Source organism: Triticum dicoccoides, chromosome 7B (assembly GCF_002162155.2).
Source record: "Triticum dicoccoides isolate Atlit2015 ecotype Zavitan chromosome 7B, WEW_v2.0, whole genome shotgun sequence".
Lineage (NCBI taxonomy): Eukaryota > Viridiplantae > Streptophyta > Magnoliopsida > Poales > Poaceae > Triticum > Triticum dicoccoides.
In genome coordinates this window covers 657,273,014-657,294,655 of record NC_041393.1, presented here as the reverse complement: position 1 = coordinate 657,294,655, position 21,642 = coordinate 657,273,014, and the positions used below count along the sequence as shown (strand labels likewise).

At 49.7% G+C, this 21,642-nt stretch overlaps 1 protein-coding gene across 1 annotated transcript; it reads right to left on the bottom strand.

Annotated features, from left to right (window-relative positions):
- Positions 1-7,711: 7,711 nt before the first annotated feature.
- Positions 7,712-9,411, bottom strand: LOC119336627. Its single transcript, XM_037608674.1, has one exon. It carries the CDS (start codon positions 9,409-9,411, stop codon positions 7,762-7,764), a length of 1,650 nt encoding a protein of 549 aa, XP_037464571.1. The 3' UTR covers positions 7,712-7,761.
- Positions 9,412-21,642: the final 12,231 nt, after the last annotated feature.

Below are 21,642 nucleotides of genomic sequence, written 5' to 3'. Positions count from 1 at the left end.
CGACAAAGACGAGGGCGGCGACGGGGACGGGGGCGGCGAAGGGGACGGGGGCGGCGACGGAGATGAGGGCGGCGACGGGGACGGGGGCGGCGACGGCGACGGAGACGACGGAAACAAAGGAAGAAACAGAGGGAGAATGAAATTTTCGCAAGTGTTGTTTATATAGGAGGGGCCTTTAGTACCGGTTTGTGCCACCAACCGGTACTAAAGGCCAGTTTTGGCCAGCCCAAGCGGCGGGAAGCGACCCCCTTTAGTACCGGATGGTGGCACAAACCGGTACTAAAGGCCCCCCCCTTTAGTACCGGTTGATGGCTCCAACCGGTACTAAAGGCCTCGCGCTGCCACCCCAAAGTTTAGTCCCACCTCGCCGGGCGAAGGGCAGCCGCACTGGTTTATAAATCCAGCCGCGGCTACCACTTCGAACTCCTCTATATAGCAGGCTTGTGGGCCTAAACTCTGAGCGCTGCCCTGTGAGTCTGCTGGGCCTTTAAGGCCTGTAATTACACACATGTGGCCTATCAGGCCCACAGGGCAGCGCCCCAATTTTTTTATAATTTTTTTCTTTTCTGCTTTGTTTTCTTCTATTTATTTTTGCGTAGTTTTTTGTATAGTTTTTTCTTTTCTGTTATATTTATTTTCTTCTATTTATTTGTGAGTAGTTTTTCATCTAGTTTGCCAAAATTCAACATTTTTATTTTCTGCTTTATTTTCTTCTATTTATTTTTGCGTAGTTTTTTGTATAGTTTTTTCTTTTTTGTTATATTTATTTTCCTCTATTTATTTGTGATTAGTTTTTCATCTAGTTTGCCAAAATTCAACATTTTCAGAGTTCATTTTGTAGTGATTTTCAATTTCACGGTCATTTTGTAAACGATTGAAAAATAGCAAATATAATTTTTTTTCTTTTCTGCTTTATTTTTTCTTCTATTTATTTCTGAGTAGTTTTTTCTTTTCTGCTATATTTATTTTCTTCTATTTATTTTTGAGTAGTTTTTTTATATAGTTTTTTTTTCTTTTCAGCTATAGTTTTTCTTTCTTTTCTGCTATTTTTTCTTTTCTGCAAAACTTGATGGTCAAAGTCTGGAGTTATAACTTAAAAAAAAAGAAATGTCGACGTGCAATTAGTTTTTGCCATAACAGAAGAAGTCCGGAGTTGTAATAAGTTATTAAAAATAAAAAAGAGGTGCAATGCTCGTTAATTTGCTTCAAGCCTTTTGGAATAGTGTAAACTGCACTGCGCATAGCTCCGTGCAGTCTACCGTATTCCTGAAGGCTTGAAGCTAAGCAACGTGAGCATTGATCCTCTTCTTCATCGTCTCTGCACTCAGGGCTTATAAACCGCTCCTAGTCCCTCTCACTTCGCGAGGTGGGACTAAAAAACAGCTTACGTCTGGTTCATCCATGAACCGGTACTAAAGGTGCTCGTGGGGCCCCAGCCTTACCTGACACAACCTCATTAGTACCGGTTCGTGATACGAAACGACACTAAATGGTGATGGTGGGGCCATAGCCTGACCGGAGGCTGACACAGCCTCTTTAGGTACAAAAAATTACAAACTTTCTGTTAGTGCCCGTAGTTTTCAAATTTGAATAGTTTAAATTTTGAATTATTTGAAATTAGTGTGAATTTGTTTGCACATAAAATTTCTTCGCGTTTCAAATGCCAAAACACATAACTACCCTAACTATTACAGAGATTCCCCTCTGGGTGCGAAACACAGAAGAAAGTGATGATAGCTAGTGAAGCCGATCACATCCCAGATCTTTGGGTGTGAAACTTTTTCTTCGCGTGTGTCCCTTTGCGCCGTAACCATGGAAAATCTTCATCATTTAACGGGATGCTCGGGTTAATATTCACTGTGAATGGAGCAATTTCATCAAACTTTTCATAATCTTCTAACTTGTCTGTCTTGTCACCCACTCCCACGATGTTTCTCTTCCCAGAAAGAACTATGTGCCGCTTTGGCTCATCGTATGATGCATTCGCTTCCTTATCTTTTCTTTTTCTTGGCTTGGTAGACATGTCCTTCACATAGAAAACCTGTGCCACATCATTGGCTAGGACGAATGGTTCGTATGCATACGCAAGATTGTTGAGATCCACTGTTGTCATTCCGTACTGCGGGTCTTCCGTTACCCCGCCTTGTGTCATATTGACCCATTTGCACCGAAACAAAGGGACCTTTAAACCACGTCGATAGTCAAGTTCCCATATGTCCTGTATATAACCATAATATGTTTCCTTTCTCGTCTTGGTTTCTGCATCAAAGCGGACACCACTGTTTTGGTTGGTGCTCTTCTTATCTTGGGCGATCGTGTAAAATGTATTACCATTTATCTCGTACCCATTGAAAGTCATTATATTCGAAGATGGTAACTGGGACAGCAAGTACAGGTCATCTTCAATAGAGGTGTCATGCATGGTACGTGTCTGCAACCAGCTGGTGAAACTCCTGGTTTGTTCACGTGTAATCCAGTCATCAGACCGCTCCGGGTGTTTGCAGCGTAGCAAATTCTTGTGTTCATCCATATACGGAGCCACCAAGGCGGAATTCTGTAGAACTGTGTAGTGTGCTTCAGTGAGAGAATGTCCGTCCATACATATTATTTGTTCCCCTCCTAGCGTGCCTTTTCCATCCAGTCTGCCCTTATGCCACGATTTAGGAACACCAATCGGCTTTAGGTCAGGAATAAAGTCAATACAAAACTCAATGACCTCCTCATTTTGATGGCCCTTGGAGATGCTTCCTTCTGGCCTAGCACGGTTATGAACATATTTCTTTAAGACTCCCATGAACCTCTCAAAGGGGAACATATTGTGTAGAAATACAGGACCCAAAACGTTAATCTCTTCGCATAGGTGAACTAGGACGTGCGTCATGATGTTGAAGAAGGATGGTGGGAACACCAACTCGAAACTGACAAGACATTGCACCAAATCATTCTGTAACCTTGGTATGATTTCTGGATCGATTACCTTCTGAGAGATTGCATTGAGAAATGCACATAGCTTCACAATGGCTAATCGAACGTTTTCCGCTAGAAGCCCCCTCAATGCAACCGGAAGCAGTTGCGTCATAATCACGTGGCAGTCATGAGACTTTAGGTTCTGAAACTTTTTCTCTGCCATGTTTATTATTCCCTTTATATTCGACGAGAAGCCAGACGGTACCTTAATACTAAGCAGGCATTCAAAAAAGATTTCCTTCTCTTCTTCGGTAAGAGCGTAGCTTGCATGACCCTGATGTATGTCGTCTTCTCCGTGCATACGTTGCTGGTCCTCCTGTGCCTCAGGTGTACCTTTTGTCTTCCCATACACGCCCAAGAAGCCAAGCAGGGTCACGCAAAGATTCTTCATCACGTGCATCACGTCGATTCCGGAGCGGACCTCTAGGTCTTTCCAATATGGCAGGTCCCAAAATATAGATTTCTTCTTCCACATGGGTGCGCGTCCGTCAGCGTCCTTTGGAACAGGTTGTCTGCCAGGACCCTTTCCAAATATCACCTTCAAATCCTTGACCATATCATGTACATCAGCACTAGTACGGTGGCGAGGCTTCGTCCGGTTATCCGCCTCACCTTTGAAATGCTTGCCTTTCTTTCTTACGGGATGCCTGCTCGGAAGAAATCGACGATGTCCCAGGTACACATTCTTCTTACAACTATTCAAATATATATTGTCGGTATCATCCAAACAGTGCGTGCATCCGCGGTATCCCTTGTTTGTCTGTCCTGAAAGGTTACTGAGAGCAGGCCAATCATTGATGGTCACGAACAACAATGCCTTTAGGTCAAATTCTTCCCCCATGTGCTCATCCCACGCATGTACACCTGTTCCATTCCACAGTTGTAAGAGTTCTTCAACTAATGGCCTTAGGTACACATCAATGTCGTTGCCGGGTTGCTTAGGGCCTTGGATGAGCACTGGCATCATAATGAACTTCCGCTTCATGCACAACCAAGGAGGAAGGTTATACAAACATAGAGTCACGGGCCAGGTGCTATGGTTGCTGCTCTGCTCCCCAAAAGGATTAATGCCATCTGCGGTTAGACCAAACCATACGCTCCTTGCGTCATCTGCAAACTCCTTCCCATACTTTCTTTCAATTTTTCTCCACTGCGACCCGTCAGCGGGTACTCTCAACTTTCCGTCTTTCTTACGGTCTTCTCTGTGCCATCGCATCGCCTTGGCATGCTCTTTGTTTTGGAACAAACGTTTCAACCGTGGTATTATAGGAGAATACCACATCACCTTGGCAGGAATCTTCTTCCTGGGGCGCTCGCCCTCGACATCACCATGCTCATCACGGCTGATCTTATAGCGCAATGCACCACATACCGGGCAAGCGTTCAAATCCTCGTACTCACCGCGGTAGAGGATGCAATCATTAGGGCATGCATGTATCTTCTGCACCTCTAACCCTAGAGGGCAGACAGCCTTCTTTGCTTCGTACGTACTCTCGGGCAATTTGTTGTCCTTTGGAAGCATATCCTTTATCATTACCAGCAACTTTCCAAATCCCTTGTCAGATACACCATTCTCTGCCTTCCATTGCAACAATTCCAGTGTGGTGCCCAGCTTTTTCTTGTCACCTACGCAATTCGGGTACAGCAATTTTTTGTGATCCTCTAACATGCGCTGCAACTTCTTCTTCTCCAAATCACTTGCGCAGTTTCTCTTTGCATCGGCAATGGCCCGACCTAGATCATCAACGGGCTCATCTGATGCCTCTTCTTCGGCTTCTTCCCGCATTGTCGGCTCAGCTTCTTCCCGCATTACCGGCTCAGCTTCTTCCCCCATTGTTGTATCATCGTATTCAGGGAACCCATGGCCAGGATAGCTGTCGTCGTCCTCTTCTTCTTCATTGTCTTCCATCATAACCCCTCTTTCTCCGTGCTTGGTCCAAACATTATAGTGGGGCATGAAACCGGACTCAAACAGGTGGACGTGAATGGTTCTTGACGTAGAGTAATTGCGACCATTCTTACAGCCAGCACATGGACAAAGCATAAAACCATCCGCCCACTTGTTTGCCTCAGCCGCAAGCAGAAAAGTATGCACGCCCTCAACGAACTGGGGAGAGCATCGGTCATCGTACATCCATTACCGGCTCATCTTCATTACACAACACCGAATAGACCAAATTAATACAAGTTCATACATAAAGTTCATACAACACTTAAATGCAACAAACAAATAACTCTCTAGCTAAAGCATTTAAATGCAACAACAAATGCGATCAAGATCGCAACTAAGGTAACAATTGATCCAACAGCATAATGATACCAAGCCTCACTATCGATGGCATATTTTCTAATCTTTCTAATCTTCAAGCGCATTTTCTCCATCTTGATCTTGTGATCATCGACGACATCGGCAACATGCAACTCCAATTCCATCTTCTTCCCCTCAATTCTTTTCAATTTTTCTTTCAAGTACTCGTTTTCTCTTTCAACTAAATTTAACCTCTCGACAATAGGGTCGGTTGGAATTTCCGGTTCACATACCTCCTAGATAAAAATATCTATGTCAACTTGATGGGCATAATTTGTCATAAACACGAAATGCAACAAATAGTTTTAAAAGAGAATATACCACATCTGAATCATAACAAGGACGAGGGCCGACGGGGACGGATATCAAAACCATGGCACTATGTATAACAAACAACGTACGGGTAAGATAATTATTATACGAGTAACTATATATCCAAATCACACAAACATCAATTTTTTATATAAAATTTCATGAACAAGAGGCTCACCACAAGGTGGTGCCGGCGACGGGACGGTGCGGGAGATCGACGGTGGTTACGACGGAGATTTAGAAGGCACTAATTAAACCACACCTACATATGCAAACTAAGTGTTATTTTGACCTCAAATTGCATATAAATCAAATACTACCACATATAATTCCTCCCAAATTACTAAAACCCACAATTAATCACTATATAAACCAATGCAAGAGCTAATCTAGCAATGAGAGATGAAAGGACAAAGTTGCTAACCTTGGTGATCATTTGAATGGATGAGGGCCTGCAAATCTTGACAAATTTGGGGCAAATTTTGTGATGAACTCGAGAGGAAGAAGGGAAGAACAGAGGAGAGGGAGAGGGGAAAGGGGGAAGAACAGAGTGCGGGTGGACGAAGGATTTATATAGGACGATCTTTAGTACCGCTTCGTGCCACGAACCGGTACTAAAGGTGCTGGAAGGGCCCCACTCTGACAACATCCTGCCACTACTCTCATTAGTACCGGTTCGTGCCCACAATTAATCACTATATAAACCAATGCAAGAGCTAATCTAGCAATGAGAGATGAAAGGACAAAGTTGCTAACCTTGGTGATCATTTGAATGGATGAGGGCCTGCAAATCTTGACAAATTTGGGGCAAATTTTGCGATGAACTCGAGAGGAAGAAGGGAAGAACAGAGGAGAGGGAGAGGGGAAAGGGGGAAGAACAGAGTGCGGGTGGACGAAGGATTTATATAGGACGATCTTTAGTACCGCTTCGTGCCACGAACCGGTACTAAAGGTGCTGGAAGGGCCCCACTCTAACAACATCCTGCCACCACTCTCATTAGTACCGGTTCGTGGCACGAACCGGTGCTAAAGGTTTGCCACGAACCGGTACTAAAGAGCTCCTCCTGGCTAGCCGTTGGAACCAGCACTAATGGACACATTAGTGCCGGTTCTGTTACAAACCGGGACTAATGTGTCTCACATTTGACCCTTTTTCTACTAGTGTTAGCTGCTTACAATGTGCGATGACATCAAAAGATTTCATTGTTTGTCTTGTCTTTTATTGAATCGTAGATGGGCTTTGGGCCCATATGAACAATGATTCCTTTTAATCTCTAAGGCACATGTAGATATATGTCAGGTGGTGGGAAATTTAGTACCACCTCACAAGTTGTTGAGAGTTAAGATCCCTTTATAAGACTGCTCTAGCGCAAGCAATTGGGAGCTTGGGAAGAAGAGGAGCAATGCTAGACTTACGGACGTATTTCTGTAGGGGAGATGTTACAGACTCATATGTCACAATATGGTTGGAGAAGATTAGGGGGCAGGGGGGCCCAGCGGTGAAAATAAAGAGCGGGGTTGGCGAGCAAGGGGTCCGTAAGACCAGCCCGTAACAGCTTTCCGTTATTGTAGCATTTTTGGTAAGAAGAGTGGTACATGCAATTGGGAGCATGGCAATTTAGTTCCAGCAGCAAACTTCTCAAATTTAAAAACTCCCATCAGCCCATTCCAGATGACAGTCTTGGTAGTGTCCAAAGTTTCACCGCATTTCTTGATAGAATCCGGCTAATGTCAAGACCCATCCAACCATCAGGAATAGCAGAGGCAGGAACAATCTGTAGATGGTGTCAGAATGAGTACACGATAGCTAGTGAATATCTCCATTCCAAATCATGAACAATTGTGTTGAATTTTGCGGCCATGTAGAATGTAACGTGTCATACTACATGATACCGATAGTGTCAAACATGTATCATTCTACCCTTTATTATAAAAGGGTATGGAGATATCTTCTCGGTTGATGTGTTTATAGAGGGTGTATAGAAGAAAAATGCAAAAAGGAAATACTACATGATAGGAACGGCTTGTCGGATGTGATATGCACTCCAGGTCCAGGCCGACAGTGCAAAAGCTCATACAGATACAGGATAGCGCCAGGTCGGCGTTGGGCAGAGCTGAGAGAAATGATGGAGCACCCAGAATCTCCGATGCTCCAGGATTCAATTGAGCCAGGATCAGCTGAGGTCGACTTCCTCCCCCTCCTCTGCCCGGTCGAGCTTGCCTGTAAAGGCGCCCCCGTCCAGGATGCTGCCAAACATGGCGGCCTCGTACAGGTAGTTCACCTGCCAGGCGTGGTGGCTCGCATGGGCGAGGAGCCAGGCCATTTCGTCGACGAGACCATTGGAGAAGAGCCGGGCCAGTTGCAGGCGCACGGATTCAGCGAGGTGCTCCTCACGCTGCTCGTCCACCTTGCCCTGCCGAACGTACTCCAGCGGGCCGGTGACGAGGGACCACCAGAGGGCGCCGAGCAGCTGGTCCTGGCGGTCGAGGAGGAACTGGCGCACATGGTTGCATGTTTCCTCGCCGTCGCAGGTGTACTCGGGGTCTAGGGGCCTGCTGAAGCCGGTGGTGCGGAAGTCGGCGTCGAAGACCTCGTCGAAGTCCGCCTCGCGCTGGGGCCGCGCCGGCGACTTGCGCGCCTTGGGCCATCCCAGCAGGGCGCGGCGGAAGAACATGTGCCGGTCGTTGGTGATCTGCCACGAGATTTCATTGTCGACCATCCGGGCCGACGGCTCGTGCCACCTCTGGGTGAAGGTCCGTGCGCTCGTGGCGGCGTATGCATCGTAGATGGCCCGGAGCGCCGGCTCGCTCACGATGCCCGAGGCCGCGATGTTAGCCACGTTGAGGAACGAGTTCATGATCTCGGAATTGACCAAGTCGGAGCCCACGTCGATGACGTCGTGGCTGTTGATGCTCAAGACGAGGTCGCTCATGACGGCGCCGGCGTCGAAGCCCCGGGCTATGGCATCGGCTGCAATGCCGAGCACGCTGCTGTCGAACAGGTAGATGGCCTGGGCGGTACGGCGATCCATCTGCGCGGAGCGGTCCTTGAGGCGTGTTTTGTTCGCCACCTCCAGCGCGATTTTGTCCTGGATGTACGGGAGGCCAACGGCGACGGCCTCACGGCGCTGCCGGCCGTAAGGGGTGCCCAGCGCGTGGGCGTCGGTGAGCGCATCCTGCACCAGCCCGTGGAGCGTGGGGAACACGTGGCTGTACCCGTACTCATAGTTAACGGCCATGTCGGTCACATAGTTGGAGAACATGGTATGCACGTCGGCGGCGCCAATGAGCATGTTGGACATGCAGCCGCCGAACAGGGCATTGTTGGTCGTCAGGGCCGCCGGCCAGTCGGTGGCGCCCAGCTGGGCGAGCACCTGCGGCGAGGCTTGCCTCAGCGCCTTGCCCTTCGGAGGAAGCACGTTGCCGATTGCGTGTTGGGTGCTTTTCCACAGCGCCAGCTCCGGCGATAGCCGCAGCTGCACCACCCTGGGCCGCGCCGCTGCTCCCAACAGCTCGTCCCTGTCGCCGACGGTGATGCTAGCAAACATCTCCGCCAGCATGCCTTGGGCATGGCGTGACAGCCTTCTCAGATCCGCCGTGGCTCCCTTGCCGATCAAGGCCCTCGCCTCCGAGTAGCCCGCGTACACGGGGAAGCCAAGCTCGGCCTCGGCCACTGGACGTCCCTTGCCCCAGAAATGCGGAGGGATTCTAATGCCGCCGCCGCCGCCGGGGAGAGCGTTTTTGTCCAGCCCAGCCCGGACCTCAATGTTGAGGTCGCGGAGAGAGCAGCTACCCCATCGAGGGAAGGATGCGTCCGAGCCCATGCTTCCCATATACTATAGCAGTATAAAAGAAGAATGTGATCGAGTAGGGAGAAATTTAGGCCCGTGGTGCTAGTCATTCTACGTACGTACTCCTCAGCCATATATAGCCGCAGACTCACCAGCAGCAGCAGCATATGTGAGCATTTATTAAGCTAGCAGTAGGATTAGCAGCCATGCAAAAAGAGGAAGTCGGATTAACGGCCTCCTCCCGTGTGGAACCAGCCCCCACACAAAGCAAGGTTACAAAATCTGGCGGGCCAATTAGCCACAAACGATGACCAAACTTCACTATAACTATTGGAAAAAACTTACTAGCAGCCGTCTGATAGCAGATCTTTGCCAAAATATGCTCAGGTCATCGATGTCTTTTTCATCTCATTGTTAAGAGCAGCCATCTGATAGCAGATGTTTGCCAGACTATGTGTGGGTCATTGATGTCTTTTTCATCACATGGTTAAGATGGCCTCCTAAGTACTTCCTCCGTCCCGAATTACTCGTCCCGGAAATAGATAAAAATGAATGTATCTAAAAACTACAATACGTCTAGATACATCCATCTCGGTGACAAGTAATTTCGGACGGAGGGAATAGTACTTTTATTCGTTTTCAAAAGGGAACACTTAGTAGCAGCCATCTGATAGCAGACGTTTGCAAGACTATGCGTGGATCGGCCAGCCATCTGATAGCAGACGTTTGCAAGACTATGTGTGGATCGGCGATGTCTTTTTCATCTCATGGTTAAGCTGTGCATCTGATAACAGAATGACTATTTCCTAACACATTAATTCATACATATAAATTGAGCTAACTAATATGTCTAGCTACAATTTTTCATATTCAATGGCTGTCAATGCCAATCTTGCAGCGGGTATTTCTGAATTTGAAAGAACAAAAAATATTAAAATTTCAGTACACATTTTCAGCGTACGACACATTTTCACAAACACTTCTTCTTCGATACAACCACATCAACGGTTCAAATCGTCTTATACACCTTCACCTAATAAAAACTTAAAAAAGGGCAGGATGGTCATTCCCCCTCCCCAGCCCCGCCCCCGCGTCGTACCCGCGCGGCCTGGCGACGTACTTCCTCCCGCGGCGTAGATGTCTTTTTTTATGTACATGGATGGTCTGGGGCGACGTACGTGTACGCGCGTCGGTGGGGCGTAGAACCGGGTCGGTTGGTCAAACCGCGGTGCGTCGCCCTATGGAAACGCATTGTGGCGTGTAGACTGCCGCCCCGTCCCGTCCGTCCCCTCGACTGCCGCCCCGCCACCTGCGCCCGCCCCGTTGCATCTGTCCCCTCAACTGCCGCAGCGCCGACTGCGCCCGCCCCGTCCCGTCCGTCCCCTAGACTGCCACCGCGCCGACTGTGCTTGTGCCATCCCATCCGTCTGCTCGACTGCCGCCCCGCCGACTGCGCCCGCCCCGTCCCGTCCGTCCCCTCGACTGCCACCCTGCCGACTGCGCCCTCGCCTGTCGCCCCGCTGCCCAGTCCCGTCGCGTCACGCGTGCGGCCGGTTGTTCAAATGCGTTGCACTAGCTATATATGCACAAGTGAATCCCTATATTTTGTGCCTTGAGCAGTGACAAAATCTTACACAATTTCGCTTGAGCTGCAGAAAATCACTTTTGGCTGCTTACATGGTGACTTGAAGTGAATTGCATAAAACCACCACATTTGGGGCTTCGCTTGCGGAAAATTACCTAGTCGCTAATTTTTTGCAAAAGTCATCGCGCATTCAGTAATCATTTTGCAAAATGCACTGATCAGGTGATTTAGCTCGTTTAATCACTTTCTGACAAGTGGGGCCGGATTGTCGGAAGCTGACTTGGCAAAACATTTACAAACACCGCCTTAGATCTAGAAAAGCAAAAGCAATCAAGCCCATGTTCTTCCCTGCTCCCGATCGATCTGATCCCCTGCTCCCGCTCTGAACACCTCCCACTGGTCCGGTGGTGGACGCCGCCGGCCACTTCCTCTCCGGGCTGCCACCATTGAGAGCCCGGGGAAACGTGGCGTGAGGCCGGGATGGACGGTGAGCGTGGCCAACGCCACTGCTGCTCACGCCCGTGCGGCGGGCATAGCTACTCGCGTCCATCCGGTGTGCCTCCCCGTCACCTAGCCGACGTCGATGCAGGTAAGCAGCAAGGGCGGCGGCGGCTTGAGCTCCGGCCGTGGTGAGGCGCCCTCCCTCACCAGTCACCACGCCAACGCGGGCCAAGGAGCGGGGCTTGGGAGGCCGGCTCCGACGCCAGGGAGCGAGGGGGAGGAGGAGGAAACAAGCTCCTTGCGGAAGAACTTGGTTGCGCGCCAGTTGCCAGCGTCAGGAGGCGGGGCAGCGGCCATGGCGACAGGCGTCGTGGTTGCTCCCCTGTGAAGGAGAAAGAGAGAGTTGAGAAGATAGGAAAGAGAAAAGAGGGAAGGAGGAGGTACACGGCGGCGGGGAGGCCCTTGTCGCCGGAGGCGACGGAAGACGGCGGCGGCTGGCAGGACGACGTGCGGGAGGCGGCAGCGACGTCGCCGGAGTGGCGCCGGGGGTCGGCCAGCTCGGGCTCTCTCGACCGGATGGGATCGAGGCAGCGGGCTCTATCAGGCATGGCCAGGGGGCTGATTGCTTTTTTAAAATCTACTAGGGGTTTGGGTATGATTATTCAGCCAAGTCAGCTCCTTACAGTCGGGTCCCATCTGTCAGAAAGTGATTAAATGGACAAAATCACCTGATCGGTGCATTTTGCAAAATGATTACTGAATGCGCGGTGACTTTTGCAAAAAATTAGCGACTAAGTAGTTTTTCGCAAGCAAAGCCTTAAATGTGGTGGTTTTATGCAATTCACTCTGGTGACTTGCTGGGTAGTACTATTATGGTTTTGCTATTTAAATCATCAATTTTCTGATGAGAGGAGGACTCATCAATTATGGTTTTGGCTGCTTGTGAATTCACTTTTTTTTACATGAGTCTATTTACAAATTGGCCGGTTTTTTATAGGGGTCTATTTACAAATTGACCGGGCTTTTTACATGGATGCCATGCTCGCACCCACCAAGACCCAGGTCCGGCCGCTCCAGCGGTAGCAGCTGAACAGAAAGGTGTGCGACACGGTAATGGCAGTATTACTGCTATGAGTGCGGGCCTATATTTTCAGTGCGAATAGTTTCTGTTCTTGCATTTCCCAGCTGAAGACTGTGAGGTGTTTTCATAGTACATACTAATCATAGAGGTTTATCCTTACTCTGATTAAACTATTGGCGTGTACTATGGATAAGTGTTAGGATTATTAGTTTAACCAGAATGCAGGCAAGCGATCGATCGGGCTTGCGGGGATTTTCAGACTCGGTGGGGTGCGATGCGATGGAGGTGGAGTTGTGGAAAGCAAACGGCGCTGTGACTCACTGTATACCATCGAGGAAGTCACGGGAAGGTGCTGAGCTTTCTGTTCCGCCTTTCTCTTTTGGCACTGTGCCGCCGTGCCGGGCTTGGCATGAGACTAAACAGGTCGTGCCTGGCCTATGCTGGGCAAGCTGTGTGTGTGTTGTGCTCGTCCGCCTAGGCCAGGCCCGTGTGCCAGGCACGGGCATGGCACATTTAGTAGCAGGCTGGCACAGGCACGGCCTGCCTCGCACGCGTAATTTTTCTTTACCGCCGCTTCTTCCAAACAAAGCTAGGGTTCCTTTGTCTCCCGCCGGCCAGCCTCGTCTTCGGTGGCCCTAGAGCCATGGGAACGCGATGCGTCGTGGCCCTCGCCGGTGGAAGGGCTTCATTTTTAGATGTTTCTTTTGGTTTAATTAGGGTTTGTGTCCTGCTCAGGAAGACGAGACAACGATAGCTCCCTACAAATGTAATAAGGTTCGCCCCGCCTAGCCCCTTTCCGGTGGTGCGTCTAGCAGCATCGGAGGCGTGTGGAGGTGTGTCTCCGGTGAATTTCATGGGATTTGATTGGTGGTTGTCTTTGGTGAATCTACTCGAATCCGGTCTTCGTTTGTGTGTTTTCAGATTGGGTCCTTTTGATCTACGCCTCTTTTCATTGGTGGAGGTTGTTTTTCTGGTGCGTTGGTCCTATGAGGCATTAGTAAGACGACTTTCCGGCTGTCTGCTACAATAAATTTTGCCCGACTCTGACGTGGGAGGGATGATGACGGTGACGTGCCTTCGGCTGGCTTCAATGCTTGCAGCTGTTACTAGGTGGTCTACGGATTAATTTGGATGTATTCTTATTATTTCTAGTGTTCGTTGGACCATCATGATTGAAAATGAATAGATCGGAAGATTTGCCACAAAAAAGAATGAAATGTTTTAATTAGGCAGCTGCTAATAAAGCTCAATATTTATCTCATATGATGCTTTGCCATATATTTTTAGATTTTTACGTATTTTTTAGATTTTTCAAATTAATTGGAAAAAATGATGACTTCCCATAAGTGCCACACGGGCCTAGGCCACCATGTTTAGTACATATGGCATGCTCGTCCAAGGAGGCAAGGCCAGCGTGCCAGCACGGCATGACCCGCTTATAAACGGGTATTCGTGTGTCATGTTGTTCCAGAGTTTTTTAATACGTGTGTCGTGCTCGTCCAAGGAGGCGAGGCTAGCATGCCAGCACGGCATGACCCGCTTATAAACATGTATTCGCGTGTCATGTCGTTCCAGAGTTTTTAATACATGTGTCGTGCTCGTCCAAGGAGGCGATGCCAGCGTGCCAGCACGGCATAACCCGCTTATAAACAGGTATTCGGGTGTCATGTCGTTCCAGAGTTTTTTAGAACGTGGGCCGTGCTCGTCCAAGGAGGCGAGGCCCACATGCCGGCACAACATGGCCCGTTTATAAACTGGTCTCGGTGTGTCATGTCGTGACAGGCCTGTTTGTGGGTTTGATGGAGTCGATTCACCGGAGGAGATAAATAACACCTTCATTGTATTAATTCCCAAGATAGCCAGTCCAAAAGTTTTAGGACAATTTCGACCGATAAGTCTTTGTAATGTGATCTACAAGATCGCTTCAAAGGTCTTGGCAAACAGGTTGAAATCCATTCTCCCCGATATCATTTCTAAAGAGCAGTCGGCTTTCGTTCCTGGACGCCTCATTACGGACAATTTCATTACAGCCTATGAATGCCTACACTATATGAAGACTAGAAGGGTGAAAGGAAATAGATATTGTGCTCTCAAACTGGATATGATGAAGGTATATGATCGCTTGGAATGGTCGTATCTAAGCTCAGTTATGATTAAGATGGGGTTCAGCCCTCGGTTCACCGAGACAGTCATGAGGTTTGTCACTTCAGTTTCATTTTCAGTCTTATTCAACGGTGGTAGTTTGGATGCTTTCAGGCCATCGCGGGGTTTGAGGCAAGGAGACCCAATCTTGCCATATTTGTTCTTGCTCGCAGCTGAAGGGCTATCGTGCATGTTAAAGGCCCAAGGAGGAATTAGGGGGATCTGCGTGGCAGAAAACGCCCCTATGGTGAATCACCTTCTCTTCGCTGACGACAGTCTACTTTTCTTTGAGGCTAATGAGACAGCTGCGGTACGGGTGGAAGCTCTTTTAAGGACATACTGCAATGCATCTGGAAAGAGGATCAATATGGACAAATCGTCCATATTTTTTAGTAAAGGGGTAGATGATGCTTCTCGTACTTCTATCATGAATATCCTTGCTGTCCACAATGAATCGCTGTCGGAGAAATACTTGGGCTTGCCGACGGATGTAGGTAGGGCGAAGGAAGGGTCGTTCAAATACCTCAAGGACAGAATTTGGAACAAGGTTCAAGGTTGGATGGAGAAATGCCTTTCAGCAGGAGGGAAGGAAGTGCTTATTAAGTCTGTGGCTCAATCTATACCTACTTACTCTATGTCATGTTTCAAGCTACCAAGAGGCTTATGCGGTCACATAAATGGCATAATTCGGAAATTTTGGCGGGGCGGTAAGAACGGCCAGAGGAAAGTTGCATGTGATGGGGTCATATACCTAGGGTAGGGTCACAGACCTGATCTAAGTACCCTGCCCAAAGACACCCTTAGAAGAGGTCACCTTCCAGTCGACCAACGAGGGACTCACTCGACTGACTTGAAGGACTCGACCACGAAGACTCACTCGACCACCAGAAGGTCGAGAGGCACTCTGCACTGCAACGGCCTGTAATTAAGTAGACTTTATGATAGTAAAGACACTTTATGTGGGGCGTTACCAGTAACGCCCCGGACTTAACTCACCTTAAACCCTCTCCTACGTGGGCTGGCTGGGGTCCTGGCGCACTCTATATAAGCCACCCCCCTCCACAGGTAGAGGGGTTGGGCACCTTGTAACTCATATACACATAATCCACTCGACCGCCTCTGGGCTCCGAGACGTAGGGCTTTACTTCTTCCGAGAAGGGCCTGAACTTGTACATCCCTTGTGTTTACAACCTCTCCATAGCTAGGACCTTGCCTCTCCATACCTACCCCCCACTCTACTGTCAGGCTTAGAACCACGACAGTTGGCGCCCACCGTGGGGCAGGTGTTTTAGCGATTTTGTGGGGAAGTTGCGATTCTTCAGAGTACTTTCATCATGGTGGCTGCTGGAGTTTTGGTCGAGGGTCGAGAGATCCGTCTCGGCGCTCTCACCTTCATCGCCGACGACTCCTCCTGGCTCCAAGAGGCTCCACTCGACGTTGATGCGCTCCCCGTCCGCGGTGCGACGCATTTTCGCGCATGTGTCCGCGGCGTTCTGCTGCGACAACCGTCGACCCCGTATCGGTCGACATCCCCAGTCTCCCGCCAGCGCAAGCGCTCGGGCCGGTCGAGGATTCAGCGGTGGGTGAGGCACGCGGTGGCTCGCCAGATGGCCACCACCCAAGTTGCAGCAATCGAGCCCGACGAATCTCTCTACGGCCTGTTCGATCTGTCGAATGGCTCCGTAGAGACCGCATCCGAGTGCGATAGCAGTGATCCAGCGGCGGAAATCCTGATGGTCGACGGGCCCGGCAGTCCCCCTGGCTTCGCCCGTGATGGTGGAGCAGGCGACGGAGGCGACCCCGCACGAGATCACGAAGAGTACCAGCCCGAGCCACTCGACTCTCTGCAAAGAGAAGAACTTCGCCGCAGGAACGTGGATGTCCTGCGTACTCCCATCGCAGGAGAAACCCCCGAGGCTCGTGCCTTGGAGGAGGCATGTTTGACCAATTTGGCCGAACGCACTCGACTGGAGAATCTTCAGCGAGCACTCGACGAGCGTGCGCGGCAACGAGTTCCCGACACCAGTCGACGTCAACTCTTCCCGCCGACTCAGGTATATCGAACCCCAATCCAGAATTTAGCAGCTGCGACCCGTATAGCAGAGTCCATCCAGCCCTCTCAGTCGGAAGCTGGCAGAGGCTTGATGCAGATCAGGGATCTGCTCCGGGCAGCAGGAGATCAGAATTCGGCCGTGTCGCAGTCGCGCAACAGAATTCACAGTCGATCCGTCGCTGCGAATACGGTTCAGTCGGCTCACAGCCCCAGATCGCCTCCACGGCGTGAAGGGTGCGAGAATCGACGAGACCAACATGGTGACCGACTCGACCGAGATGATAGGCGTCGAGTACCCAATTCCCCTCCGAGAGATGGGTCTTACGCTCCTCGGCAGCAAGATGACAGACGTCAGCTCAGTGCGGGGCGAAGAGTTCCAGTCGACCCCAGAGAACCAGGCTTCGACGCGCGATCCATTATCGTGCAAGGTTTGGTCGACCGGAACAGAGCCCATCGAGGTGGACTCGACAGAGATGCGCCCACAAGCAGTCGAGTGCATGTTTCTGGTCCTGAATGTTTCAGCAGAGCTATCAGAGCCGCAGTTATCCCTCCCAATTTCAGGTTGGCAACAGGAGTCAGCAAGTTCACTGGTGAGTCTAAGCCTGAAACTTGGCTTGAGGACTACCGAGTGGCAGTTCAGATTGGTGGTGGGAACGACGAGGTGGCCATGAAGCATTTGCCCCTCATGCTGGAAGGTTCTGCCAGGGCATGGTTGACTCAATTACCTCCTAGCAGCATTTACACTTGGGAAGATCTGTCCCGAGTGTTCATCAGAACGTTTGAAGGAACTTGCAAGCGACCAGCTGGACTGACAGAGTTGCAAGTCTGCGTGCAGAAGACCAATGAGACTCTCAGAGAGTATATTCAGAGATGGATCACTTTGCACCATTCATGGCTCGACCATGTTACGTGTACCTCAAACTGAAGATGCCCGGCCCCAAAGGAGTGATCACTGTCACCGGTGATCGGAAAAAGGCAGAAGAGTGCTTCCAAAAAGGCTCAAAGATTGCTGATTCCCAGGTGATAGCGGTTGAGTTCGAAGAATACAAGCAAAACGCAGATCCGAGTGACTTGCTGCGATCCAAGAAACCCGCCATAGAGTCTGCATTTCAGTCGTCCGGTGAGACGAAGCCTGTTCACATTCACCCGACCGACCCCGATGCAGCTCCGACCCACATCTCCACAACACTCGACCCGAAATAGGAAGAAGCGCTCATCCAGTTCCTCCGTGAGAACTGTGACATTTTTGCATGGAAGCCCGCTGACATGCCAGGTGTTCCCAGGGGACTGGCTGAGCATCGCCTAAGAGTCGACTCATCTGCAAAACCAGTCAAAGAGCATCTTCGGCGGTCCGCCGTCCAGAAGAGAAAAGCCATTGGTGAGGAAGTGGCTCGACTGTTGGCGGCAGGATTTATCCGAGAGATATACCACTCCGAGTGGCTCGCTAATGTTGTCATGGTTCCTAAGAAGGACAAATCACTCCGAATGTGCATTGATTTCAAGCACATCAACCGGGCCTGCCCGAAAGATCATTTTCCTCTCCCTCGCATAGATCAAATTGTTGACTCGACCGCGGGATGCGAGAGACTGTCTTTTCTAGACGCCTACTCCGGGTACCACCAGATCCGTCTGTACGGACCCGACGAGGTAAAAACAGCTTTCATCACTCCATTCGGGTGCTTCTGCTATATCACCATGCCATTCGGCCTCAAGAATGCCGGAGCCACATTTATGCGAATGATTCAGAAGTGTCTACTCACTCAAATCAGTCGGAATGTGGAAGCGTATATGGATGACATCGTCGTCAAGTCACGAAAAGGTTCCGACCTGCTCGCTGACCTCGCCGAAACATTTGCCAACCTCAGAAGGTATGATATCAGGCTCAATCCATCAAAGTGCACATTTGGAGTTCCTGGTGGCAAGTTACTCGGTTTTCTCATTTCTGAACGAGGAATCGACGCTAATCCAGAGAAGATTGGCACTATTCTCCGAATGAAACGCCCTGTGCGAGTGCACGATGTCCAGAAGCTTACTGGATGCTTGGCCGCATTAAGTCGATTCATCTCACGACTCGGTGAAAAGGCATTGCCTCTTTACCGACTGATGAAGAAGGCAGACAAGTTCGAGTGGACTCCAGAAGCTGATGCAGCGTTTGCCGAGCTAAAAGCTCTGCTCTCCACCAAGCCGGTGCTTGCTGCTCCAATCAGCAAAGAGCCTCTGTTGCTCTATATCGCAGCCACAGGACAAGTCGTCAGTACTGTGCTTACGGTCGAGCGGGAAGAAGAAGGAAAAGCTCTCAAAGTTCAGCGCCCAGTGTATTATTTGTCTGAAGTCTTGACTCCATCCAAGCAGAGATATCCTCATTATCAGAAGCTTGTGTATGGAATATACATGACCACAAAGAAGGTTGCTCATTATTTCTCTGATCATTCCATCACAGTCGTCAGCAACGCTCCACTATCAGAAATTTTGCACAACAGAGATGCAACTGGTCGAGTGGCCAAATGGGCGATTGAACTTCTTCCCCTTGATATCAAGTTCGAGGCAAAGAAAGCCATTAAGTCCCAGGCAATAGCAGATTTCCTCGCCGAGTGGATTGAACAGCAGCAGCCGACTGAAGTTCACTCGGAGCATTGGACCATGTTCTTTGATGGCTCTAAGATGTTGAATGGTTCCGGTGCTGGGGTTGTCCTGGTTTCCCCCAGAGGAGATAAGCTCAGATATGTGCTCCAGATTCACTTTGATTCCTCCAACAATGAGGCAGAATATGAGGCCCTTTTATATGGGTTGCGCATGGCCATTTCACTCGGCGTCCGTCGCTTGATGGTCTATGGCGACTCGGATTTAGTGGTCAACCAAGTGATGAAGGAGTGGGACGTGAGAAGCCCAGCCATGACTGGATACTGTAGTGCAGTGAGGAAGCTGGAAAAGAAGTTCGAGGGGTTGGAGCTCCATCATGTACCCCGACTGAAAAATCAAGCAGCTGATGATCTAGCAAAGATAGGTTCCAAGAGAGAAGCCATTCCGAGTGGTGTGTTCTTGGAGCATATACACACTCCGTCAGTCAAAGAAGATCCTTTCACCGAAGAAGCTCCACAGCCCAAGAGTGCCACGGATCCGACTGAGGTTGAAGTCCCAGCAGTGGTCGACTTGGTCATGGAGATCTTGGTGGTCATTCCCGATTGGACAGTTCCATATATCGCGTATATCCTGAGAAAAGAGCTCCCGGAGGATGAGGAAGAGGCTCGATAGATCGTCCGTCGATCTAAAGCCTTTACCGTAATCAAAGGACAGTTATACAGAGAAAGCGTGACTGGAGTTGGTCAGAAGTGCATAACGCCGGAAGAAGGTCGAATCATCCTTAATGATATTCACTCGGGGACCTGCGGTCATCATGCGTCCTCTCAGACTATCGTGGCCAAAGCATACCGAGCCAGATTTTACTGGCCAAAGGCGAATGAGATGGCAAAGGAGATAGTGGATAAGTGTGAGGGATGTCAGTTTTACTCGAATATGTCGCACAAGCCTGCATCAGCCCTGAAGACCATTCCACTCGTCTGGCCTTTCGCCGTATGGGGGTTGGACATGGTCGGTCCTTTGAGAACCTTGACTGGTGGCAGTCGACAAGTTCACCAAGTGGATTGAGGCTAAACCAATCAAGAACCTTGACGCCGGTACTGCTGTTAGCTTCATCAGGGAACTAATATTCAGATATGGAGTCCCGCACAGCATCATTACGGATAATGGGTCGAACTTTGACTCGGAGGAATTCAGAGATTTCTGTAACTCTCAAGGCACACGGGTCGACTACGCTTCAGTCGCCCATCCGCAGTCGAATGGACAAGCGAAGCGAGCCAATGGCCTGATTCTCAAGGGATTGAAACCCCGACTGATGCGTGATCTCAAGCATGCAGCTGGAGCTTGGGTCGACGAACTTCCCTCAGTGCTTTGGGGACTGCGGACCACACCTAATCGGTCGACCGGAAGAACTCCATTCTTCTTGGTCTACGGAGCTGAAGCAGTGTTGCCGAGTGATCTTCTCCACAATGCTCCTCGAGTTGAAATCTACAACGAAGCAGAAGCTGAACAAGCGCGGCAGGACGCAGTCGACCTTTTAGAGGAAGAAAGGGAGATGGCTCTGATCCGGTCGACCATCTACCAACAAGATTTGCGTCGTTTCCACGCCAGAAATGTGAGAGGTCGAGCCTTCCAGGAAGGAGATTTGGTTCTCCGAGTGGATCAGCACAAACAACACAAGCTTGCTCCTTCTTGGGAAGGACCCTTCATCGTCACCAAAGTTCTTCACAACGGGGCGTACCGTCTTTACAACGTCGAGCATAATATCGACGAGCCCCGAGCTTGGAACGCGGAACTACTCCGCCCATTTTACACTTAAGTTTTATCACTCGGATGAGTTGCAATAAAGTACTTCTGTAGTTCATGGACCTCAAAATAATAGTGTCATAGTTCCTCCATAATTTTTGTCACTTTTTATTTTGTCCAATAAAATCCCCCCTCAGTGGGTGACTTAGCCGCGAATCCGTTCCGCCTAAGTTTGTAAAAAATCCTACCGAGTGGTGAGCCAGACTCCCACTCGGAGGCTTAGCTGCGAATCCGTTTCGCCTAAGTTATCAAAAATCCTACCGAGTGGTAAGCCAGACTTCCACTCGGAGGCTTAGCTGTAGTCCAAGTACTCGCCTAAGTTATGAAAATCCTACCGAGTGGTAAGCCAGACTTCCACTCGGGGGCTTAGCTGCAGTCCAAGTACTCGCCTAAGTTATGAAAATCCTACCGAGTGGTAAGCCAGACTTCCACTCGGAGGCTTAGCTGCAGTCCAAGAACTCGCCTAAGTTATCAAAAATCCTACCGAGTGAAGAGCAAACCTCCCACTCGGAGGCTTAGCTGCAGTCCAAGTACTCGCCTAAGTTATCAAAAAACCTACCGAGTGAAGAGGAAACCTCT